This window comes from Heptranchias perlo, chromosome 11 (genome assembly GCF_035084215.1).
Source record: "Heptranchias perlo isolate sHepPer1 chromosome 11, sHepPer1.hap1, whole genome shotgun sequence".
Classification (NCBI taxonomy): domain Eukaryota; kingdom Metazoa; phylum Chordata; class Chondrichthyes; order Hexanchiformes; family Hexanchidae; genus Heptranchias; species Heptranchias perlo.
Genome location: NC_090335.1, coordinates 38,250,673 through 38,273,205, shown reverse-complemented (window position 1 = coordinate 38,273,205; position 22,533 = coordinate 38,250,673). Strand labels below are relative to the sequence as shown.

The following is a 22,533-nucleotide window of genomic DNA, read 5'->3' as shown; positions in this document are numbered from 1 at the left end:
GAGTATATTCTAGCCCTCTAGTTATAAAGGTTAACATCCCATTCGCCTTTTTGATTATTTTTTGCACCTGACTACTACATTTTAGTGATCTGTGTACAAGGACCCCTAAATCTCTTTGGACCTCCACTGTTCCTAACTTTTCACCATCTAAGAAACTCTTGGATCTATCGTTTTTGCTCCCAAATGTATGATCTCACACTTACCTGTGATGAAATCCATCTGCCAGAGTTTTGCCCACTCACGAAATCAATCAATGTCTTTTCATAATTTTATGCTCCCGTCTACACTACTTACTATGCCACCAATCTTTTTGTCATCGGCAAACTTGGATGTAAGGTTCTCTATTTGTACAGCCTTGGTCCAAACATGGAAAAAAAAGCTGAATTCCAGAGGTGAGGTGAAAGTGTCTGCCCTTGAAATCAAGGCAGCATTTGACCAAGTGTGGCACAAAGGAGTCCGAGTAAAATTGAAGTCAATGGGATTCAGGGGGAAAACTCTTCAATTGCTGGAGTCATACCAAGCACAAAGGAAGATGGTAGTGGTTGTTGGAGGCCACTACCTCGAGTCCTAGGCCCATCCATCTTCAGCTGCTTCACCAATGATCTTCCCTCCATCATAAGGTCAGAAATGGGGATGTTCGCTGATGATTGCACAGTGTTCAGTTCCATTCGCAACCCCTCAGATAATGAAGCAGTCCGAGCCCGCATGCAGCAAGACCTGGACAACATCCAGGCTTGGGCTGATAAGTGGCAAGTAACATTCACACCAGACAAGTGCCAGGCAATGACCATCTCCAACAAGAGAGAGTCTAACCACCTCCCCTTGACATTCAACTGCATTGCCTTCACCGAATCCCCCACCATCAACATCCTGAGGATCACCATTGACCAGAAACTTAACTGGACCAGCTGCATAAATACTGTGGCTACAAGATCAGGTCAGAGGCTGGGTATTCTGCGGCAAGTGACTCACCTCCTCACTCCCCAAAGCGTTTCCATCATCTACAAGGCACAAGTCTGGAGTGTGATGGAATACTCTCCACTTGCCTGGATGAATGCAGCTCCAACAACACTCAAGAAGCTCGACACCATCCAGGACAAAGCAGCCTGCTTGATTGGCACCCCATCCACCACCCTAATCATTCACTCCCTTCACCACCAGCGCACAGTGGCTGCAGTGTGTACCATTCACAGGATGCACTGCAGCAACCCGCCAAGGCTTCTTCGACAGCACCTCCCAAACCCACGAACTTTACCACCTAGAAGGACAAGGGCAGCAGGCACATGTGAACAACACCACCTGCACGTTCCCCTCCAAGTCACACACCATCCCGACTTGGAAATATATCGCCGTTCCTTCGTCATCGCTGGGTCAAAATCCTGGAACTCCCTACCTAACAGCACTGTGGGAGAACTGTCACCACACGGACTGCAGCGGTTCAAGAAGGCGGCTCACCACCATCTTCTCAAGGGCAATTAGGGATGGGCAATAAATGCTGGCCTTGCCAGCGACGCCCACATCCCATGAACGAATAAAAAAAACTTGCTACCACAAGTAATAGTTGAGGCGACTGTCATAGATGCATTTAAGGGGAAGCTAGATAAAGACATGCGGGAGAAAGGAATAGAAGGATATGTTGATGGGGTTAGACGAAGAAGGGTAGGAGGATACTCGTGTGGAGCATAAACACTGGAATGGACCTGTTGGGCCGAATGCCTGTTTCTGCACTGTACATTCTATGTAATTCTATATGAAAATTAAAGTCTCCCATTAAACCAAAACTGCTTTTGCTACAAGCCTCTCTAATCTCTGAATTAATACATTATCCCACTAGGACATAGTTGATTGAGGTATCTGATGTTGAATCAACTTGATTTGTTACCCCTAATAATATTAATTAGTTCTGCATTGTTGATACAATTGCAACATTTCAGAATTTATACCTACATCTAACAATGATAATATGGCAATGTACATAAATATGAAGATCTGACCTTAAAGAGTAAGTGCTTTGAATCTGATTTTCATCCAAGGGTGTAACCAATTCTTGCTTCCTCTCTTTTTATTGAAACCACAGTTAAGTTCCTTTGTACCTTGAGCGTTCTCCATGATTTCAGAATCTTCCTCTCCAAATATAGCTGAAGACTGCTTTCTTCATGATATATGGATCCCTGTTCCAGATTGTCACCAGCTGTATGATATTCAAATAGCTCACCAGGGGGAGGATCTTTAATGTTCAAAGCTGCATTTCTGATTCTTTGTGAGAATTTTATGTCTATTACCTTGTATGATTTGTTACAATATCTGACAATGGTTTGCACTGTTTAAGGGTTTCTAACTACTTGTGAATTTCTTGATGGTATAGATTCCTTCCCAATATATCCCATCCTTTTGTTTTCCAGGCACTAAGATTAATTCTGTTTGCCGATGTCCCTTTTGTTTTACTTGTTCCTATATATTTATGTAATTCATGTAATTTGTTAAGGATGATTTTAGTGTGGAGCTCTCTTCTGGAGCATATTTTAATTTTGAACGCAGTCTTGCACTTTCATAAGTGCTACTCTCCAGCCATTTGCTGGTGAATGATTTATGTTATGAGTTGCATTGTTCATTACTTTTATTCTTTTTGTATGGAGATCTCCTTTCTCTCTGCACTAAATAAGAGCCATTCCCTTGAGGTAAAGATAGGACAGCTTCACTAACCAACTAAAACACCCGCAGCATTGACATCCACGGGTGGCAATGATGCCTAGAGGAAGTAGATATTTTAAAATAATTTTCATTTTTGTCTATCATCCCTTTTGACTTTATTTTAATCATTAAATAGTGGCCAAGCACTGCGCTGGTGGTGAAATATTGCTAAAGATGACAGTGATGAAGGATCGATAGTCCATGGCAATACATAACTGATACTGATGATTAGTTTCTAGGACCAAATAACTGGGAATTATGTGTATATCCAAATTAATGCATTTCACCCTGATTATAATACCTATAAATTTATCCTAATAACTTTCTTTTAAAACATACATTTTACTAGAATTGATTCCATATTTCACGGATAATTTTTTCACAATTACAGTATAACCAGAAAAATTGCAATCCACTGATGTGTAGCAACATCTTTTATAAAGGAACAAATACCCTATTGTGCATTTGCCTCAGGCACAGATTATACTGTATCAAGTGCCTGACAGTAAGCTTATACTATATTGTGTGTTTGATTCAGTTGAGTTGGTTGTGGGAATAAAATATGAGACAGACATTTTCACTTAAAACAGGTTTTATTCATGTTAGCAAACCCAAAGCAACACAAGCTAGTAGAAAGCAGTAAAAGTAGAAAAATCCACTCACTGGAAAATGGTTATAATCACACACAAAATATACATAGGATTCATCAACACAATTTTACAAGTGGTGCAGCAGTACAGAGTGGGTCACAGCAACATAGAGCTAGGAGTAAGTTTGGCAGGAATTGGGTAAAACAGCAATAAGCTTGTTTTTCTCATTGTCCAGAATAAAAAATAAGCACATCATGAACCTGAACATGTTGCCAGAATTTACTTTAGCTAATGTGTGTGTGTGTGTGTGTGTGTTTGCTTTCAACGTCACTGCTGCTGGAACTTGTTGACCAACTTGCCAAAGAGTAAAGACAAGATCAATTAGGGATGGCATATTCCAACTCATTTCAATATACTGCATCCATAACAGCGAACAATATATTGCACCCTGCCACCTCTGCCAGTGGTGGGGATAGGTAATGTTGAAAGCCTTCAGTTGCCAGACTAACTTCAGCTGCTTGGTCCTCCTTTAACACAATCGGACAGTTATAGAGCATCCAAGAATTTTCAGTCTAACAAACAGTACTATTTTCATTCATGTTCCTTTGATTGTAGCTTCTTTAAAATGTGAACATTTTAGCAGAATTAATTACAGCTTCAAATCATGGATATTTTTAGCTGTGATTGTTCCTAATAGCTTAGAAATCACAAAGTATTTGCAATATAAATGATTGGGTTTACAATATATGTCACACCTTGATTTTGGGGCTCAAAGTAGGTTGACATATAGGGCTCCAGAACTTCAGCCAAATGCACTGCCTTATATGAAATGTTCAAAATTTCATTATTGTAATTAATGGTGAAGAATATTGATTGTTTCTTTGCTGATTACAATTAGTTATGAGTAAGATATAGGTGTAAGATACTCTGTATGAAAGAGTTGCACAGGAGAAGGCAACTTGAGGGTTCATATTGTCACTTTGAACACTCTTTTTGTCTTCTGCAGCTTCTATTTTTTTTAAAACCAACTTGCTTTACAAAAGCCCTCAGCAGAAGGGATATTCCACACAGATCCAGACAACATTTCCCTAACAAGGAAATCCTGAAAGCACTGTGTTCCATTGATACAAGGTGTATCGATTCCTGGTGGAATAGGTTCTCTAGCTGGTATAGATCTACTATTTATTTTTACTGCAAGATCTACCATGTTTGTAGCAAAACCTTTTAATTTGAAGTAAACTAAAAATAATGGGGAGGTGAAGAGGTGCTTTTCTGAAAGTAATTTCTCCAACAGCTACCTCATTCTTTAATTTTGTTTCGTCATACAGGCAGGTAAACAAAAAAAACAATGAATACTAACCTCTTGTTGTATTTTGCTGAATTTTGGGGGAAGTTGTGAATTAATCATGGTAAAAATAGCAGAAGTCCATAAATCATAGTCCAGGTTATAAACAATTACAGACATGTGTTCTGGAGGTGTTCTCACTGCTGCTGTGCATTGTGTTTCAGGGATTACATCCTTGGCAATAGGTCATGCTTCAGACTGTGCCAGGCACTGGGTGTTGCATGTGGCGAATGGTAGGTGGGATTGCTAGAAATTCTGTTGTGTGTTGGGGTGTGACAGTCCACAGTTGGCCTGGTTGCTGGCCTTCAGAGACATTGCATGGAATTTGGAACAGAACTGAGGAGGCTACTAGGCTTTGATTCAGCACCCTTCTGTGAAGCTTGCAAGATTGCTTCGGAGTTAGCAGGGGCGGTGGTGGGGCGGGGGGGAAGGTCATGGATAAATTGCTACTCAGACCAATTTTACTAGTGTCTCAGGCGGTTTTAGTTTAAGGAGGAGGAGGAAGCGGGGAAGGGTGGCCGCCGGGGGCTGTGGATTTGCGACTTACAATCCCACTGTATGTAATGGTTTTACTTGCTGTCTGGCATATCTGAAGTAAACTCTTTACAAGGGTTGCACTAATCTGACAGGGATTTGGATTGGATTTTGAAGTAAATTGCTTGGGGTGCATTTACAATTTCGATCCACTTTTTACATTTTCTGTATTTAATCTATTCAGTTCTCCTTAACATGAATTATAAAATCACAATTGAGTGCTATAAAAAGGAAACATTCAGCCCACAAAGTAACTGATAGAGCAGCTTCTTTTCTGCGGTTTAAATCTATTGGCAGGATATACATAATGTGGTAGAAATGTAAGGAACAAAACCGGCAAATGTAAGATGGTTTCCACAGAGAATGTCTGGTTGCTACTGAAGAATGGCCAATGTCAACTATGCTAGTCTTAGTTACCTTCTCCAAAGGTTATATCTAGAGCTACACAACACTCAGGTTATTTACATGACAATATTAATACTAAAAAAAATTCTGTCAAAAATTAGTGAAGTATATCCAATAAGTAGCAAATTTTAAATGCTTTGTAACATGGTGTGGATTATTTGTTTAAATATTAATATTCTGCATTGATATTTCAACAGAATTGCGATGTCATTGGAGTTTACTTTTTGCACTTAATCATATGCCAAGTCTCAAAGGTGCTACTGCTGTAAGTTGTGCTGTTCCAAAACCAGGAATTATTTAGGATAGCTCAGTCTAACAGACAAAAATGTCCTTCCAATGAGGTCTTTAACAAACCTGGCTGGACACTCTCAGCACTGCAGAAAACTGTTCCTATGAAACATATACTCACACCCCTCATGTATACCCTTATTATCAGAACATTTCCAAAATAAAAACAATCAACATCTTTCTACAAATTCTTTGAGGTGTAAGAAGAAAAACATGGATAAATCTTAAGAGGCTGATGTGTCAATAATACGAATATGCATTTCGCTTTGCCACGCGTATCTTGAAATAAATAAATGTAAATAAACTGTAATAATCTTTCTATACTGACACAAGTGAGAGGAGATCATACATGTGAGGCTGCATAGCCCTTTCCTTCTAGTATGCTTCATTCACCCAAAAGTCAGTATTGGGCATTACAGCCAGGGTGTGACAACACCAGTCTAATTACAAATCCTTAATCTCAAAAAGACACATACTTATATAATAATAAGGCTTGGTGCAGTCATAGCTGTGGGCATCATAAAAGATACTTGAATGTTGTACCTTGTTAAGATCAATTTTATTTACATTGCTGCTGGTATCAGTCATTAAAGTTTCAGGGTGGAAACTCCTTGTCCCCATTTTGTGTCAATGAGGGATAAAGCCAATATAAAAAAATAAATAATATTTGCATTTATGGAGCGCCTTTCATGCTGAATCGCATTTAAGCACTTTTCATAATGAATTATTTTTTGAAGTGCAGTTTCTCATGTAATGTAAGAAGTTAGATTGTAACAGAGAAAACCATTGCACGGTTTGTGACTTGCAGTTTAGTAATTCACACTGAAGGTTATCCAAAAGTGTAAGAGCTAGAATCGATGCAATATATTCATGTGTTTCACCACTGTTATGCCATTCCTAATATTTGTGCTTTAGCATCAATGTAAAGAAAAGAAAATGGAAAGTATTACTTAAATGTCAGCACAGTTGAATATAATGCATATAAATGTAAATGTCATTATATACCTGAAGATGTTTTTTGTTACATAGATTTCAACTGCATAATACTGCAATGATCTATTTGTTCTAAACACAAGTTGGAGAAATCTCATAGAATCTCATAATTACCATATATTGTAATACTCTGAACTTTTAATATTTTTCCAAAGCAGCAGTAGATTTATTACTGCATTATAAAATGTGTTTTCACCTATAGTGGTATCTGGTTATTTATAGAATGAAAAGTAATATGCCGATAGTATGAAGGCAATACATTTTTATAGTACACTAAACTTTTGAAACCTACAGATCCCTTCTTCAGGTGCCAAACACCATGAATAATACTGCTATGTATTCACAATACTTTTATACATCGCACCAGTTTACTACATTCCTGCGATAATGTAAGAGCTATCAGTTCCGGTGGGGTAATAGACACTAGTTACAGTCACAGGTCTAATAAGCCAATCAGTTCCCAAATATAACAGTAATAGAGAATGGGATTATCTTCTTGTTGCATCTGGTGACAAGTACTCAGACTTTAGGTGTGCCATGTTCCAGCCAGTAAATTAAGGCTCTCAATTTACCTCAGCATCAACTTTGGAGATTGGACCCACTGCTGCACAATGCACACCAGTTAAGTCTTCACATTTTAAACATATCTCAATCTCTAACTCAGGGAACCAAATTTTGAAATATTCCCCAGCAAAGCAGATAAAGCAGATAAAAGGGGAAAAATGGGTATCAAACAAAGACAAAAAGTGAAAAACATAATTAAGGAAAAAGAATAAGAATATGTTACATGGAACTTCCTGAAGCCTCTCTAGCATAAATTGGAGACTACTGAATTAGATTCAGTTTTAAGGCTGTTATCAAACTGGAACAAAATTATAGCTGCTGTTAATGAAGAGCCTTAACAACTATCACAGATAAATAAACTGAAGTTCTGTTTGTATCTGAACTTCTTGTAAGCAAATGTGCCTGATGATTGACTTGATGCTATGGGTGCGAAAGATATGCATGGACAGTAAACGCTGCAAAGGGGGCAAATCGATAAGTCAATCAGTGGACTCTGGAATCTATGATTACCATAGTGCAAAGTTCCACATGTGATGATTAACTCTCAAAGCAGAGAGTAATTTTAGTCTTCAGCATTCATTTCTTCAGATCTATAGGCTGGGCTGTTCTCCATTTGTACACATCTAGAAAATAGCTCTCAACCTCTGCCTTCCCTCAATTCTTGGCTGGATTATGACCTAACTTTCCAGACTTGAAGCGTTAATGGCAGAGACAAATGTCTCAATTGAGTTTGCTTTTGCACAGGTTGAAGCAGTGGATAGGAGATGTGCATGCAAAACAATGCACTGTCAGTAAACAAAATATTTGGTAACTAAAGGGAGAAAAAAAACAATGTAGCCCAAATGGTGGGCTATACTAAGCAAACCTGTATAATAGAGCCGCATTGTGACACCATTATCCAGTAACATACCAACTATTCAACCTCTGTATATGAAATACTCAAATAGTTCTTAAGCCACGACTGGCTGTGTTTATAAATCAGCATTTGCAGATCTAACATACACAGTTCAGTGTCTTTAGGTCATCTGTATCTAACAGTCAATAAGAACTCACCTTCCCCTGCGCCTCTTGTCCTTTTCTTGGTGCCATTCAATTGACTGGAGATTTTGATGTGAAATGAGCTGAAGCAATCTCATCTTACAGCTATGTGGGCACTGACATAATTGGTCGAATGGGACATTGCTGCCTGGCCCTTGTTGGCGATGTCCATTATTTGTGCTGGGTTATTCCACACCTTTCTTAGGCATTCCTAGTACTGTCATCAGATGCAAGGGAGATTTTCACTGTCAACCTATAAGTTATGAGTAACCCTAATTTTTTTTTAAAACTACAACCTTAAATCAGCATTGTACTTCTGGCAGGAAATATTATTCCTGTCCTTTAATCTCTCATTGGTCAGGAAAAGATTCCTTGTTGGAGCAAAATAGTTTACCAACAAATTAATCCAGTAAATCATGGCCTGTAATTCACTGTTGAGCAGTTATTTTCCCATATTTTATTTGTTAGTGTTAAAAAGATAGATCCCTTTAACATTTATGTTTCAGTGAACAGATAATGCAAAAATCTAATCTCATATGCCATTGGTGTCATGACTATGTCATATAAATCAAACTATTATATACTGCAGAATTTGATTGGCACCATAATTCAATTAAAATTAATTTTAGTTAGAAGTTGTTTGGCATATTATTATCCTCAAACTTTTCAAGCAGCCAGATAGCCACAACAGTTTTACTGATGTAGTTAATTGCTTAAAAGTTTTGAGAAACTACCCATCCCTGCCAGCCTTACTGAAATTCCTCAACATGTGACATCAGCAGGATTCAATCAGCCATGGCATGCTTCAAACAGCTTTCTGCATTTTACACAGAAATATTTACAATACAATCCTTCAATCACAATACTTTACAGAGACTCCACAGTTCAAGCAGAGCATCATGGGATTGCTGACCACCAGAAACAACATTGCCACAACTTAATTGGTGGAAAGAACCAGATGATTCATTTGGATTTGCTTTATAATTTTGACAATAACTCATATTATTAAAGTACTTAATTCAGTAACTTTTTGTTACTGTTTTGCACAGAGGAAGGAAAAAACTTGGAAAAAGATATACATAACTATAACAAGGTTATAATTAAGATGTTTTGGATTAAATACTTTCTGATCATAATGTCAGTAGACAATGGGACAAAGTTAATACCCATTAGTGTCTCACAGCACTGTCTGTTTAGGCACTCACCATACTTAGTAAAAGTCTCCCTTAGCTTTTATTGAAATAACACATAAAACATGTATAACACTTTAGTGCCTTGAAGTTATCAGTGACAGACTATTGTCCCTCAGTTCAAAGTAGTAACAAAAAAAGTAAAATAACACCCTCAACCTTTGGCTTTGCACATCATAACGCATTTAATCATGTCTGCAACTTATATCCCGCAATACTGAACACGATAGCTATAAAATGCAGTGAATATTTATTTTATAAAGTAGTGATTATAATTTAAATATCTGACGTATTGCTACAAATCTTATTCCATGCAAAGTTTTAAAAAAGGAATTTTCATTGAACAAAATATGAACAAAGTGGTGATCAGTGTCAGTAATTATCATAGTTACTTGTCTCTTTTATCACAAGCCTGATAACCTGTTTGAGCATCATGAAGCAGACACTGATATCTACGGTTATTTTGACCTCTGTTTTAGTAATATATTGTTTGGTATAACTTTTTAGATATCAAGCTGTTTAGTGGATGCTAAAAGGACAGTGTTGGCCCAGAAATGGTCAGGCATTAAGCCATATAACATTTTAGCATTTAGTCTTCTTTCTTTCTGGACACAGTATTATTGGGGGTAAAATTGGTCTAAGCCGGTAGTGCAAAACGGGCTCACAGAAAATCAGGCGTGGCGCAAAACAGGCTGATGATTCGCTATGAGCCCATTTTGTGTTACAGGCATAGCCTAATTTCACCGCCATTTTCTTTAGCAACAGATAGTTTTTCTTTATTCTCAATTACACCATCATGGCCTGGTACAGCGGTGTGGAATTATGTGCATAATGGATCTGAAGTTGTGGTAATGTTAGAAACCACGTGGTAGCTTCAAGCAGTTGTGCAATTGACTCCCAACCATAGAGTCACCACAAGTACATGTCCAAGGGCTCCTGCGACTTAAGCTTGCTTTCCTCTGGATAAAATTTATCTAGGTTTCTAGGTGGGAATGAGGCATTTCATCTTGGGATGGATGGGAGAAAGATTTGGTGGATTCTGATTCATATCACCTATCAGACAATCACCAAGCAGCATCAGTGGTAGCCATGAGGAAAGCTATAGCCCTAATTGTAAAGCCCTCCCAATTGGAAGAGGATGCTGTAGCAAGTGGTATTCAATTAACAGAATGAGGAAAGGGAAAAAGAAAAGCAAATTTAAAAGGAAGCCGTGGTAAAGTTGCTTCTGTGGAGTTTCTGTGCTAATCCCATCTTTAATGAAAGCTGTACATAAATCATATCCAGTACCCATCGCTAAACCAAGAAATTTGCAAAATATTAGACTTAACCAACTACCACAGCATTAAAACAGGAACCACGTTGGAATTAAATCAAACTATAGAACTCAAATTAGAGCCACATACCATTTTAATTTTTTTTTGATTTTTTTTTACAGTTATGCCATATTTATTTGCATCCAGATTTGGGCAATCTTTAAAGAAACAAATGTGTTAAAATGCTTTTTGCATGTTTCATTGTGATATAAATCAGCTTCACAATCACAAATTGAACTGTTTGAGGAATGTAATTTTGTTGCATGCTGGAGACTGTCTGTAACTCCTATTTGGAGTGCTCGTCCATTCATAGATTTACATTGGTGTTACAGCAGTGGTTTATTGATCCAAACTTTGCTAATACAGTATCTTTGTGATCATCATTGTACATAATATTCATCTTATTTCAAACAAGTTAATCTGGTCTTTTCCAAGCCACCTTATTATTCCAGTAAAATCTGCTTTTGTTGAACACAGCAAAGAATTACTTTTGCACTACCAATGAATAGTGTATTTTCTTTCACCCTTTACCTTAGAAACATCCATCTATACAACTGTAATGCTGAATATCGATTATATAGAGAAATGCAAAAAAAAGTTACAGTGCACCACAACATGTTATATGACCATTATTAACTGAAAAATGAATTAGTGCTTGATAAAGTGGGGCAAAATCCTACCACTGTTCCCAGGCCTTCTCTTCTGTATGTACACAGCACTTAACTGTCACAAGGAAAACTAGCGTGGTCTAAAACTAGCAACATATGTAAATCCGTTCATGGGCACTGGCCTCATATATACACTGACAGAAATGAAGAACATTTTTAGTGTCTGAAATGCCATCTTGCTTTATAACTCTTATCAGGTAAGCAATTATTATGACCCATTGAACTGGTGCCTTGTGGACTCATTCTAAGATCTTGTCACAAGTGAGTGAACTTAAGAGTGACAGGAAACTCTAGTATGTTAGCTGTGATCTATAGCGTCTCATGTATTATTTTTAAAATTAGTATTTCACACCCATAGCGTAACGAGCAGTGGTTTATGACTAATGACATATCACTCCCTCTGTCCACAAAGTTCAGACAAAATGCTCATATAATACCCATTCAAATTTGATTTAATGTCCCTACATTCTCCTGTTAGATTCAGTACCTGTTAGAAATCCATGCATTTGAAGAACATGACCACTTGGATTTTCCCTCAGTAATAAGCAGTTTATCAGGAGAATTGAAAAGATTTTTTTTAAGGAGAGTCCAAGCTTTTACAAGGGAAAAGTTTTTAGTTAATAATGAACGATAAGATTTAATATATTTAATAAATAAACAAGAAATGTGTGCTCTCAATGGAACTCATAATCATTGAGCATTATACAACAAAACATCCCATTGATGACACAGAACACGTGACATCACAAGCTTTGAAATCAATCAGAAGGGTCATTTTCATAAACCACTGCAGGTTGACATATGTCCTGTATTTTGCTCACAATGTTCCCTTTATATTCACTGGAACAGTATGACAGGACAAATCAGCCAGGGCTTCAATAAACTGACACTACTCCCTTTAGTATGGTCTTGGTTGAGATCCCTGGTTGAAAAACATAACCAGTTGGATTTTCCCCCAGTAACAAATGGAAATCAGAAGGGTTAAAAAAATTACACCTCTTTTCCCAAAAGTTTATCCTTTTCATTAATTTACACAGAGTAATGTAGAGATATTTCTGTGATCTTATCAGAATATATCAGCACTTGTTACAGGAGAGATGGTATACTCTGCTAATGACATCTTTAGTTCTACTAATAATTTGAAAGAAAGTGTTTTGCAGGTTTTACAATTTTTTTCTGAGCTAATTTAAGCACTTTATTGAAGAAGAGGGCACCATCTGATCATGTTACTTTTTTGAATTTACCCTTTCATCCAGGCTGCTGCACATCAGTGCCTGTGTCTAAATATTGTGGGTGATTCATTAATTCATAATCAATACATCTAATAATGAGCTACAGTTTCACTCATCACCCCCAATATTACTCCTGTAATGTCTAATTTTTATACAGTGAATGGGTCACTTGGCACCAACAAATACAGAGTTGTGTTTTGCGTTGATTAAATGTCATCATTCAGACCCAAAACAAAGGGTTAGATCTGCGTGAATGTAAACATTAGCAAAAATGACAGAGGAGAAAGAATTTCTTTTTACACAATATTTGAAATTCATGAGCAAATGTTGATCATTTTGTATCTAATACACCCTCAACCTTTTGTTTTGTTTCTATTCTAAAAGCTTTACTAGCAATACTTTTTTTTGTGCTGTGTCACGCACCGTGTTGAAATACAAATAGTCTCCTCTTGCCTTGCGGTCACTTTTCATATTATTAACATTTGTAAATTAGACAGACTAGAGTTGCTGCTAGCAGCCACAGTGATATGGTGACGCCTGCTAATCCGGTGCCTGAGTCTCGCATGGAACCTGGTCCTGTATGAGAAAAAGAAATAATATTAATGCTTATTCAATAACTTTGTTTGAACATTAACATCTACAGCTGATACTTTCACATTTTTTGCTTTTTTGTTTACAAATGGTTCAGTTCTTTTTTTTCCATAGAATTTCATTATAACCAACTGAACAGAATCCTCACTCGATGAGCAGGGATGCAGGAAAAATTCCCTTTCGCCTCTGAAGCACACCCAAGTAGGACATGCCTTACTGTCAAGTTCCCATGTTATGAAAGGTGCCTATAGTGCAAAGCAAAATGAATTCTCCATTGCTAGCTTGAGTTAAGGATGTCAATATTATGAAGTATGCACACCTTCAGGAGATTCTAGTTACTGAAATTAAGGGTTTTCATGTGATTCAATCAATACATGAAGCCAGAACTGATTAAACCGTAGGTCTTTAGCAGGTAAAAAAAATCAAACTGGGATATAGTGAAGAATAACTCATAAGCAGCACCCACAGTCATCACATGGTCAACTTATCATTAGCTACATGTCCTTTTGCCAATAATTGACAGAGGAATATTTTACAGCTAAAATACTGAAACAATGCATAAATTACTCTACAAAAAAATGGCCACAAAATATATAGTTACAATGGTCCAAGTTCATATCAGGCTTTTTTGTTGGAAGCAAACAGAAGATATTAATCATGTGGGGGGAGATTTCCTCTGATCGCTATTTCTAGTAAAATCTTTTACAATGATTTTGCTAGAAATAACTAATGTTATGAATCTCCCTGCTCTGTTTACGATATCATTAACATATCCAGGAGAAATATTCTCTTCTAATCAGTGGAGGATTTTTTCATGATTGTCTTATGCAATGGTATAACAAGATATTCACTATGTTACACACAGTTACATATAATTATATTTCACATGTGTGAATTCACCACAGCATTTTCATTACATTTTGCTCTGTGTACAGGTAAGATATAGAATGGAGCATGGAGGGGTGGAGATAACATATTAAACAATTAGAGTACAGTTCAAGGAATTAAGCAACATTTATTATCTGAACCACAAGCTGTTTTATGCCTTTTTAATAGGAAGTACAAAACAAAAATGGAGCTCATCAATACCATCTGAAGCCCAAGATATTTTCTGACCCTGAAACACCTGCTGGTAAAAGGTACCATCCTGGACAGTGGTGGACTCATGTAACATGAACTTATGTGTAATTATATCATATGATTTGAACTTCAGTGATTCTAGGTTTTATTTCGTTGCAAGTTACATAGAAGTAGCATGAAACAGCATAATCTATTAATATTAATATTTCAAATTAATATTAATAGTGAGGTTAGAAGAATCTCCTGCGGGGCAATAGGAGATCTCGCTATTACCTGACATTAGAATTCGAACTGCTTTTTTTGTTCAGCTGTTCAATATAAATGTAAAAATATATATTTATTCTTTGAGAACTATGGTGACATTTCAGTCACAAGCATAAAAATGGAACACATCAAAGCATATCCATGAACAAAGAAATTATGTATAGTTCTAAACGTTTCTTTCATTCTAGTCTATAACACTCAGTATTTAAATTCACTCATATTAGTTCTGTAGATGTTATACCATGGAAAGTATGCGCACATTTTAAAACTGTCAGGTAAGTTTGGCACTCAAAAAGCTAACACCAAAATACTTCAATATCACAGTGAGAAGAATTTCCCTATGCCCCTCAATTTATGGAAAACAATAAATATGCAAGTTACTAACTCTATAAACATAGGCTCACCTTCACTAGCTAAGCTTTCAAAGCCTAGCTGGTGCAGACTTTTAAAGCAGCTTCTTTCTGCTGCAAAAATGCAGACCACTCTGTTTCTGAGCGAGAGACTGCGCGAGTGAAAAGATTCTCCCTGCCTTGATGAGCTTTGCCCATCAAGCTACTAATCAGTTACCGCTCTGAGGAGAGAACCTACCTTGTCATGTCTGAGCAGGAGGCTCTCCACTGTCTGCTCAGTTAAACCTCCTGCTGTACCAATGTAATGGAATAACACCTGGACCCTCCAGTGATTGAAAGAAGCCATCTTCTCACATTGGCCTTATATGTTTGAGATTATATATAACAATACTGCCTCTGTACAACTACTTAACATGTCGAATTACCATTGTGAGCGTAAATGAGCTTTCATGCTTACTGTTCAGAAAAATTGTTGAATCTAGCATTGCAGAAATATTATAAGTTTAAAAATCCAAGCTCAGGTAACATGGGTAAAATCCTATTTGACCCAGCTATTTTGCAAATCTGCATATAAAATGACCACAACTAACAGCTGCAAAAACATTACTATTTATCCTTATTAGCTTGGGTTGTATTCTTAGTGAATAAAGAGGATTGAAACACAGTTGCACTTCTTTGGGTAATCTATTTATCAATAAATTTTACTCATTGTCCTTGATAGAAGACCATATGGATCTTGAATGTCACTTGAACATATATATTTCTATCCCATGAAACTAAACAGTTTGGGCTCAATTTTGAAATGGCGGCAGGTTGGCAGCAGGGGGTGGAGAGGGGCGAAGGTACGTGTGGCAAACCTGAAAAAAAACTTACCTTTTCCGACGCGATCGCGATGTGATTGATGGTGATTAAAGTTCTTTCCAGGTTTCGCACTCGGCAGCCAGCCTGATTGACAGACTGGCTGCCAATGGGAGCTGCAACGCCGAAGTGGGGGGGGAAGAGGAAGAGAGAGAGAGCGAGACGTCATCCGGCGCTGGAACAGAAGATTGGGTGGGGGGGGAGAGCGAAAGATCAGGCGGGAGAGGGGAAGATCGGGGGGGACATCGGTGGGTGGGGGTAGATCAGGTGGGGAGGGGGGAAGTGGGGGAGATCGGAGAGGGACATCGGGGGCTGAGGGGGACATTGGAGCAGGGTGGAAAGGTAGGCTGATTTTGTGTTTTATCTTTGTGCAATGGTTTTTTATTTAATTTATTTTGTTTATTTTTGCCTGATCCGGCCCAATCGGAAGCCGTGGGAAAGCCGCTCAGGTAAGTTAAAAATCATTCTAATTACCTAATACGTCACAAGTAAAGTAGCTTAAGTACGATGTGGAGATGCCGGTGATGGACTGGGGTTGACAATTGTAAACAATTTTACAACACCAAGTTATAGTCCAGCAATTTTATTTTAAATTCACAAGCTTTCGGAGGCTTCCTCCTTCGTCAGGTGAACGATGTGATTTTCACATCGTTCACCTGACGAAGGAGGAAGCCTCCGAAAGCTTGTGAATTTAAAATAAAATTGCTGGACTATAACTTGGTGTTGTAAAATTGTTTACAATAGCTTAAGTACCACAGTGAGGTACAATTTGGTTCTTTAACTATCATCCCGCCGGCTTTAATTGCCAGTCGGACTTCCGGAATCGGGAAGCCCGCGTGCACACAGGTGCATCTATGGGAAACTTGGAAGTTGACGGGTTGGAGCCTGCATTTTTGCAATTTTCACAGCCCCCTCCCCCCCCGCCCCCAAGGCACCAGCAATTTAAGTTTAAAATTGAGCCCTTTGAGTCTCTGAGAAGGTATTGATATCTTACCCTGCATGATCAATGTGCACCTGTAGGACTGCTATAGAGTCTGCAATGGCTGTATAATGTGATTTTTAAAATTGATACGAGCATCCTCTATGACCTGCCAAGTCTTGCTACGACTGAAGCAACATACACTAAATTTCTCCCAAAAACCTCGTAGCAGCCAGATATGAGAAAAGATTTGAAAGCCAGGAAAAGTTTAATTAGCTGTCATAGCCACCACTATGATGGAATCTTACTTGACAAGAGATATATCTGAAATCTCGAGGCCCAGTTAGATGATGGATGATAGGACCATTTTATTACTCAAAGGAAATAATTTAAGAACTAGTATATGAATGAAACTTTTCTGGTACACTGACCAATACCAACAGCCAGGATTTCTGCCATTGCCAAAAGAAAGAGAATTGAGGGTGTGACCAGAAAAAGGTCCTGTATACAAGGCAGGTCACTGGGTGGGCAAGGTGCCAAATTCTACAATGGTCCTAGGAAACCTTTCCTTATGAAGAGAACAAATTATTCTTTTTGTATGTAGATACTAATAAATGAAGAGTAACGAATGTTTTTGCACAAAATAGTTAACTGGTCTTATTCCCTAAAATACATCTACGTCATGGTATAGATGGGACTTATTCCAATGTACAGACTGATTCTGAAATAAAATAGACATCATGCATGTAGAAGGATTTTGATACTTTGTCAGATTATCCTCGACAAAAAATTCAACACAAAGCATTAATCAGATGCTGGAAAACTTCTACATCATCTTTAGATGTATTTTGACACTGAAGATTATTTTCTACTTTCCAAGCAAGATCTCCTTATGTTAAATTTCTTGGGGGAAAAGGAAATTCTGTCAAACAGTTAATAAATAACCAACCATTGGCGTTAGACCATGAAACTTGATCAGCCAAGAAGACCTAACCACAGTGGGGTAGACTTTTATCTTCATGCATGAGCAGTCATGTGACAGAGCGGAACGCCTGCCCATTATAGAAACTGTCCTATTCTCATTCTATTCAAAAGAATTTACCCAAATGCAATAATTAATCTACCAAGAAATAAGAAGGTTATCACCATAGCAATATTTTTGCAAGACATGCTATTACGTTTTTTGTTATATAGAGGAGGATGTAGAAACGAGTAATGCAATGACCTCATTGTGCCTGATGCATCTTCATTATGCCTCTGCTACAACATGAATGTTATTATGGCTAACATGGCAGCAACATCTTCAGAAAAGGCTGCTGCTTATCATTAGCAGGAACTGAGTTCACACAAAAACTTTCTCTAACAATGATTTACTATTTAAATGAATTATACATTTTGTAACTGATGAATTGAAATTAGCCATTTGAGTGACAATGGAAAATATGCCCTGCATTTCGCAGAACCTTCCAGCTGTTCTTAAAGAATATTTTACTCTTCCAGTTACAGCTTAATACATCAGCAATCAATGTGGTTTGGCTTCATGAATTGTACTGATTCATAGGACTCGATACGGCTAAAAAGCGTTGCCCTTTTTGCCGGAATAAAATAATATTGTAGTTGACATTAAAAATGAAAGGAAAGGCAAATTTTTAGAAAAATGTAAGGTGGTCTTTAAATAATGAATTATGCAATTTGTCTCTGTCTACTCTGAGTGCTCCGTATGAACAATGAGACAAATATTATTGTGGGATGGTGGTGAAGATTGATCAACAGATTAAGTACGTTATAAAATGGATGCTCTGACTACTAATGCCTAAAGCCTTGAAAAGAATTTGGAGCACGATACTCCAGCAATGCAAGGTGAGACGTTCAGAGCCTGTTACGTGGAACAAGCAAATCATCTACCATGGAATCTAGATCAAATCTAAGCAGCTCATATCATCATTCATTTAACACATTCAGCTGCAAAACAAAGACATTCAGCCTAAAGTTTCTATTTTATTAACATATAAAAACCCAAAGCTTTGACTGACAAAGTCTCTTTTAGCATATCACCTAAATTCTCTTTGTTTTTAGGTCTAGGTTTATACCATTGCTAATATTACTATGATCTGGTTTTCTCCAATTATTTCTTACAGGAGAATGCACCTTGCTGATTTTGCTCATTTTGAATTAGCTTCTTGTGTTCCTGTTCAGTACTCTCATTGCCTTCCCGCTCTCTCGTTGTTTCTGAATTCCTGAACCGATGCCCTCAGACGAGCTTGAGACAGATTCCAGCATTATATACTCTATCCATGCAAGTGGGTAGAATTCAAGACTCATATATTTCAGGCATTAGTTATGATGCATCTAACAATTCATACTGGGGCATGCCTAACAGTAGTGTTAAGTCAGCAGATGTGATTACACCATTCATACTGTGCCTGGTTCAGTGTGTGCTGGCTGCTCTCCAGTACCTTGCCCAAGTGATCATTCATCCCAGTGAATGCAGGCAGGCTACTTCTCCTTTTGTGGAGGAGAGGGAATTACAGTTAAGGTGAAGCACCTCATTTATGCTTAAATCTGAGCCCCAATTATTTGCCCAAAACTGGCGGGCAGGAGCGGAATGTCAGGCAGCAGGTGCTCCCGAGCGGGACCGAAGGCGGTTAGGTAAGTTTCGGGAAGGGGGTTTCAGGAGAGTCTCACGATCGGGAAGGAGGGGAACCCGGTGCAGGGAAGGCCTAAACTCCTGCTCCTCCTGGCCCCACAAAGAAAGTAAAAGAAAAAAATTACCTCTTTGAGCATCTTCTGGCCCTGGCTCCTTTTCCTGTTTGCTTCACTTAGATCTTTCCTCCTTATCCAAGGTCATCAAAGTGACTGAGAAACAGCCCTGGACATCGACATGCTATACTCTGATTCTCTAAATATCAAACTAGAAATAAATCTACAATGACAAGTTCCCTCTAATTTATAATTTTCATATCTAGTCCATTTTAAATGTTAGCATTGTTCCTCATTCTCACAGCTGCACAAATGATAAAAATAAAAGAAATATCTTTGGGTCAGATGTATATAATTTCTTTTGAGAAGGGTTAGAGCCTGGGTAGAAATTGATGTTGGTCTGTCAGCCTGCAACCAGCACATCTTGTTTCAGCTGAGCACACAGTGACATTGGTGTCAATGATTCAAAGACATCTGTGCCTTCCAGGCCCACCCTCCTCGCTGAAAGAGGCTCCACTGGGAAAATCAGTTTGGCCTTTTGCTCTCCAGAACATTTCATTAGAAAAAACAGCTGCTGTGAGGACTGAGCAGCACAGTGGGTTAGAACATCATCTTTTCACCTCCGGGACTTGGTCTGATTCCAGCCTAGACTGATGGGATGAAAGTATACACTTTCCAATATTTGTAAGAGTTCTAAGTAAATGAGTTTTGGCAGTCTTAACTCAATTCCTGTTAGGCATGAGTTCACAAAACAAAATTCCCAGTAAATTGGCACTAATTGTGACTAAACTGGCAGTCTCATTCAGACAGGTCATTGTGATGGCTGACATGGGTAATGTAAGTGCCACACTAGTACAGTAAGGGTGGGCAAGGACCAGAAAGGGCCCGTCTGAGGTTAGGACTGCGGTTCATTGGTGACAAATCTCTTCTCTGTACCTAACCGGTATTTTATCCACCAGTGAGTGCTTGATGCTGACTCTAAGTACAAAAATAAAGAGATCTACTCCCAGTATTGACACCGCTCACTTAGATAAGCACAGCAAAATAAAAAGCTACTGAAAAAATGAACTACTCTTATCGAAAAAAAAGGTCAGGCCATTACTTAGGTACCATTGAGTTCATCATTCCTATATAGTGTTTTGTGTCACGCAAAAAGCATGAAGTCGACAGGAGACATGGCTGCTGCAGAACAAAATGTAAAGAATCTTCTAGATTATATGCATTAAAAAGTAGTAAGTCATTGATAATTTTAAGAATTGTTGCCACCTTTGTTTGGTCTGTCCCTCAGCCGGTTCATTTTTATAAGCGTGCATCTAACTGACATGACTAGCTTGAGCCAACTGATTTCAACCAAAGCGCTAAAATCATACCCAGTACTGCAGTGAATAATGGCCCAGAAATTGCTTATAAAGTAACGGTAAGCCTAACAGCGCTCACCCTTATTAGTGGCGAAGTCGATGGGTAAGTTCCAGCGACCGCACAGGCGCAGTGAAATGCGTAAATCCGGAACTTGCTCTTCCTGGTTCGCCAGCGATGTGACAGCTTTGTCTTAAAGGGCTAGCACTGGCTGCACTCAATGGAATCAATGGACCAGTGCCAAACTGCTCCTCTGCCCAGCTGGAAAAGAACTGATCTTGCCATGAAACAGATACGCTCAGTTTTTTTAGTCCTAAACTAAGTCTTAACAGCATGGTAAGTCTTAATGACTGCCAAACAACCTCTCTGGCAGTAAAAATTAACTTTTAAAAATGTGGAGTTTCATTACTCCTGATATTAATATGATGTGGAGATGCCGGTGATGGACTGGGGTGGACAAATGTAAGGAATCTTACAACACCAGGTTATAGTCCAACAAATTTATTTTAAAATCACAAGCTTTCGGAGATTATCTCCTTCAATCATCTGACGAAGGAGATAATCTCCGAAAGCTTGTGATTTTAAAATAAATTTGTTGGACTATAACCTGGTGTTGTAAGATTCCTGATATTAATAGTTTTTGGACATTTAAAAAAAATAATTGAAACATTTTAATTTTACTTTTTCCTTCTGTCTCTTTTATCGCAGTATTTTAATCCTTTCCTCTCTTTAGTTCACTTTCTCAATGTCATTTTATAATACCTTATCAGGCACTTCCTAGTTTTTAGTCTGCGCGGTTTTTTGAATGAACTGCTCTTCCTGGTTCTCACAGCGTGGCTTGCTTCAAGCTAATTGGTTGAGGGGCCGTGGAGATCCTTTCACTACTCACACAGCCTGGGAAAGAACGCTGATGTTATTTGAAGTCGCAGTTCAAGGAAGTTGCCTCCAAAAAGAACACGGTAATTTAGTGGGTGAATTTAAATCTAATAAGTGGCGAACACTGCTGGTTCGCCACTCGGAGCAATTTACGGGCCAATATAACTTTCCACTTATGGAGATTCATAGCCAATGCAAAGGTGATGCATTTAAAACATTTTCATTCGTTTCCAGTAAAGTTGTCAACCAAATAAATAGCAGAAGTGAATTAAACAAGGCTTCAATTTAGTGCGGTCTCCAGTCTCTGAAATAAGGATGGGCCCTGATTTCAAAATGTGATATTTCAAATGTACACAATCACTACTTTTAGCACATTTAAACAGAACTTGTGGGGACCCACTTAGAAGCAGTAATGGAATGATATTACTGTATCATCAGGTTCAAATGCAATATTGTGTATAAAAGTCATATAGGAAAATGTTTTTTATTGCAAAATTACAGTGCTTAAAAAAATGGTGTATTTTATCTCCACTGATTCTGAAAAATTATAGTGGGACCTCAATTATCTGCTAGAATTTTCATGGACAAAATCTTGTGCAAAGCCAACGGCATGAACAGCCGACAGTTACAGCAGGACATTGGGAGAATGAGGGTTTTGCTGATCTTCTGTCACAGTTATGACAGGAGA

The 22,533-nt window shown here is 38.1% G+C and overlaps 1 protein-coding gene across 1 annotated transcript in view; it reads right to left on the bottom strand.

Moving 5' to 3' along the window:
• Positions 1–11,037: 11,037 nt before the first annotated feature.
• The window catches only part of LOC137327226 (limbic system-associated membrane protein-like), a 693,787-nt gene continuing 682,291 nt past the window's right edge, over positions 11,038–22,533 (bottom strand). Inside the window, exon 7 of the mRNA XM_067992822.1 lies at positions 11,038–13,427. Within this exon, the coding sequence (XP_067848923.1) occupies positions 13,327–13,427 (101 nt within the window). The 3' untranslated portion in view covers positions 11,038–13,326. The remainder of the gene's footprint in view (positions 13,428–22,533) is intronic.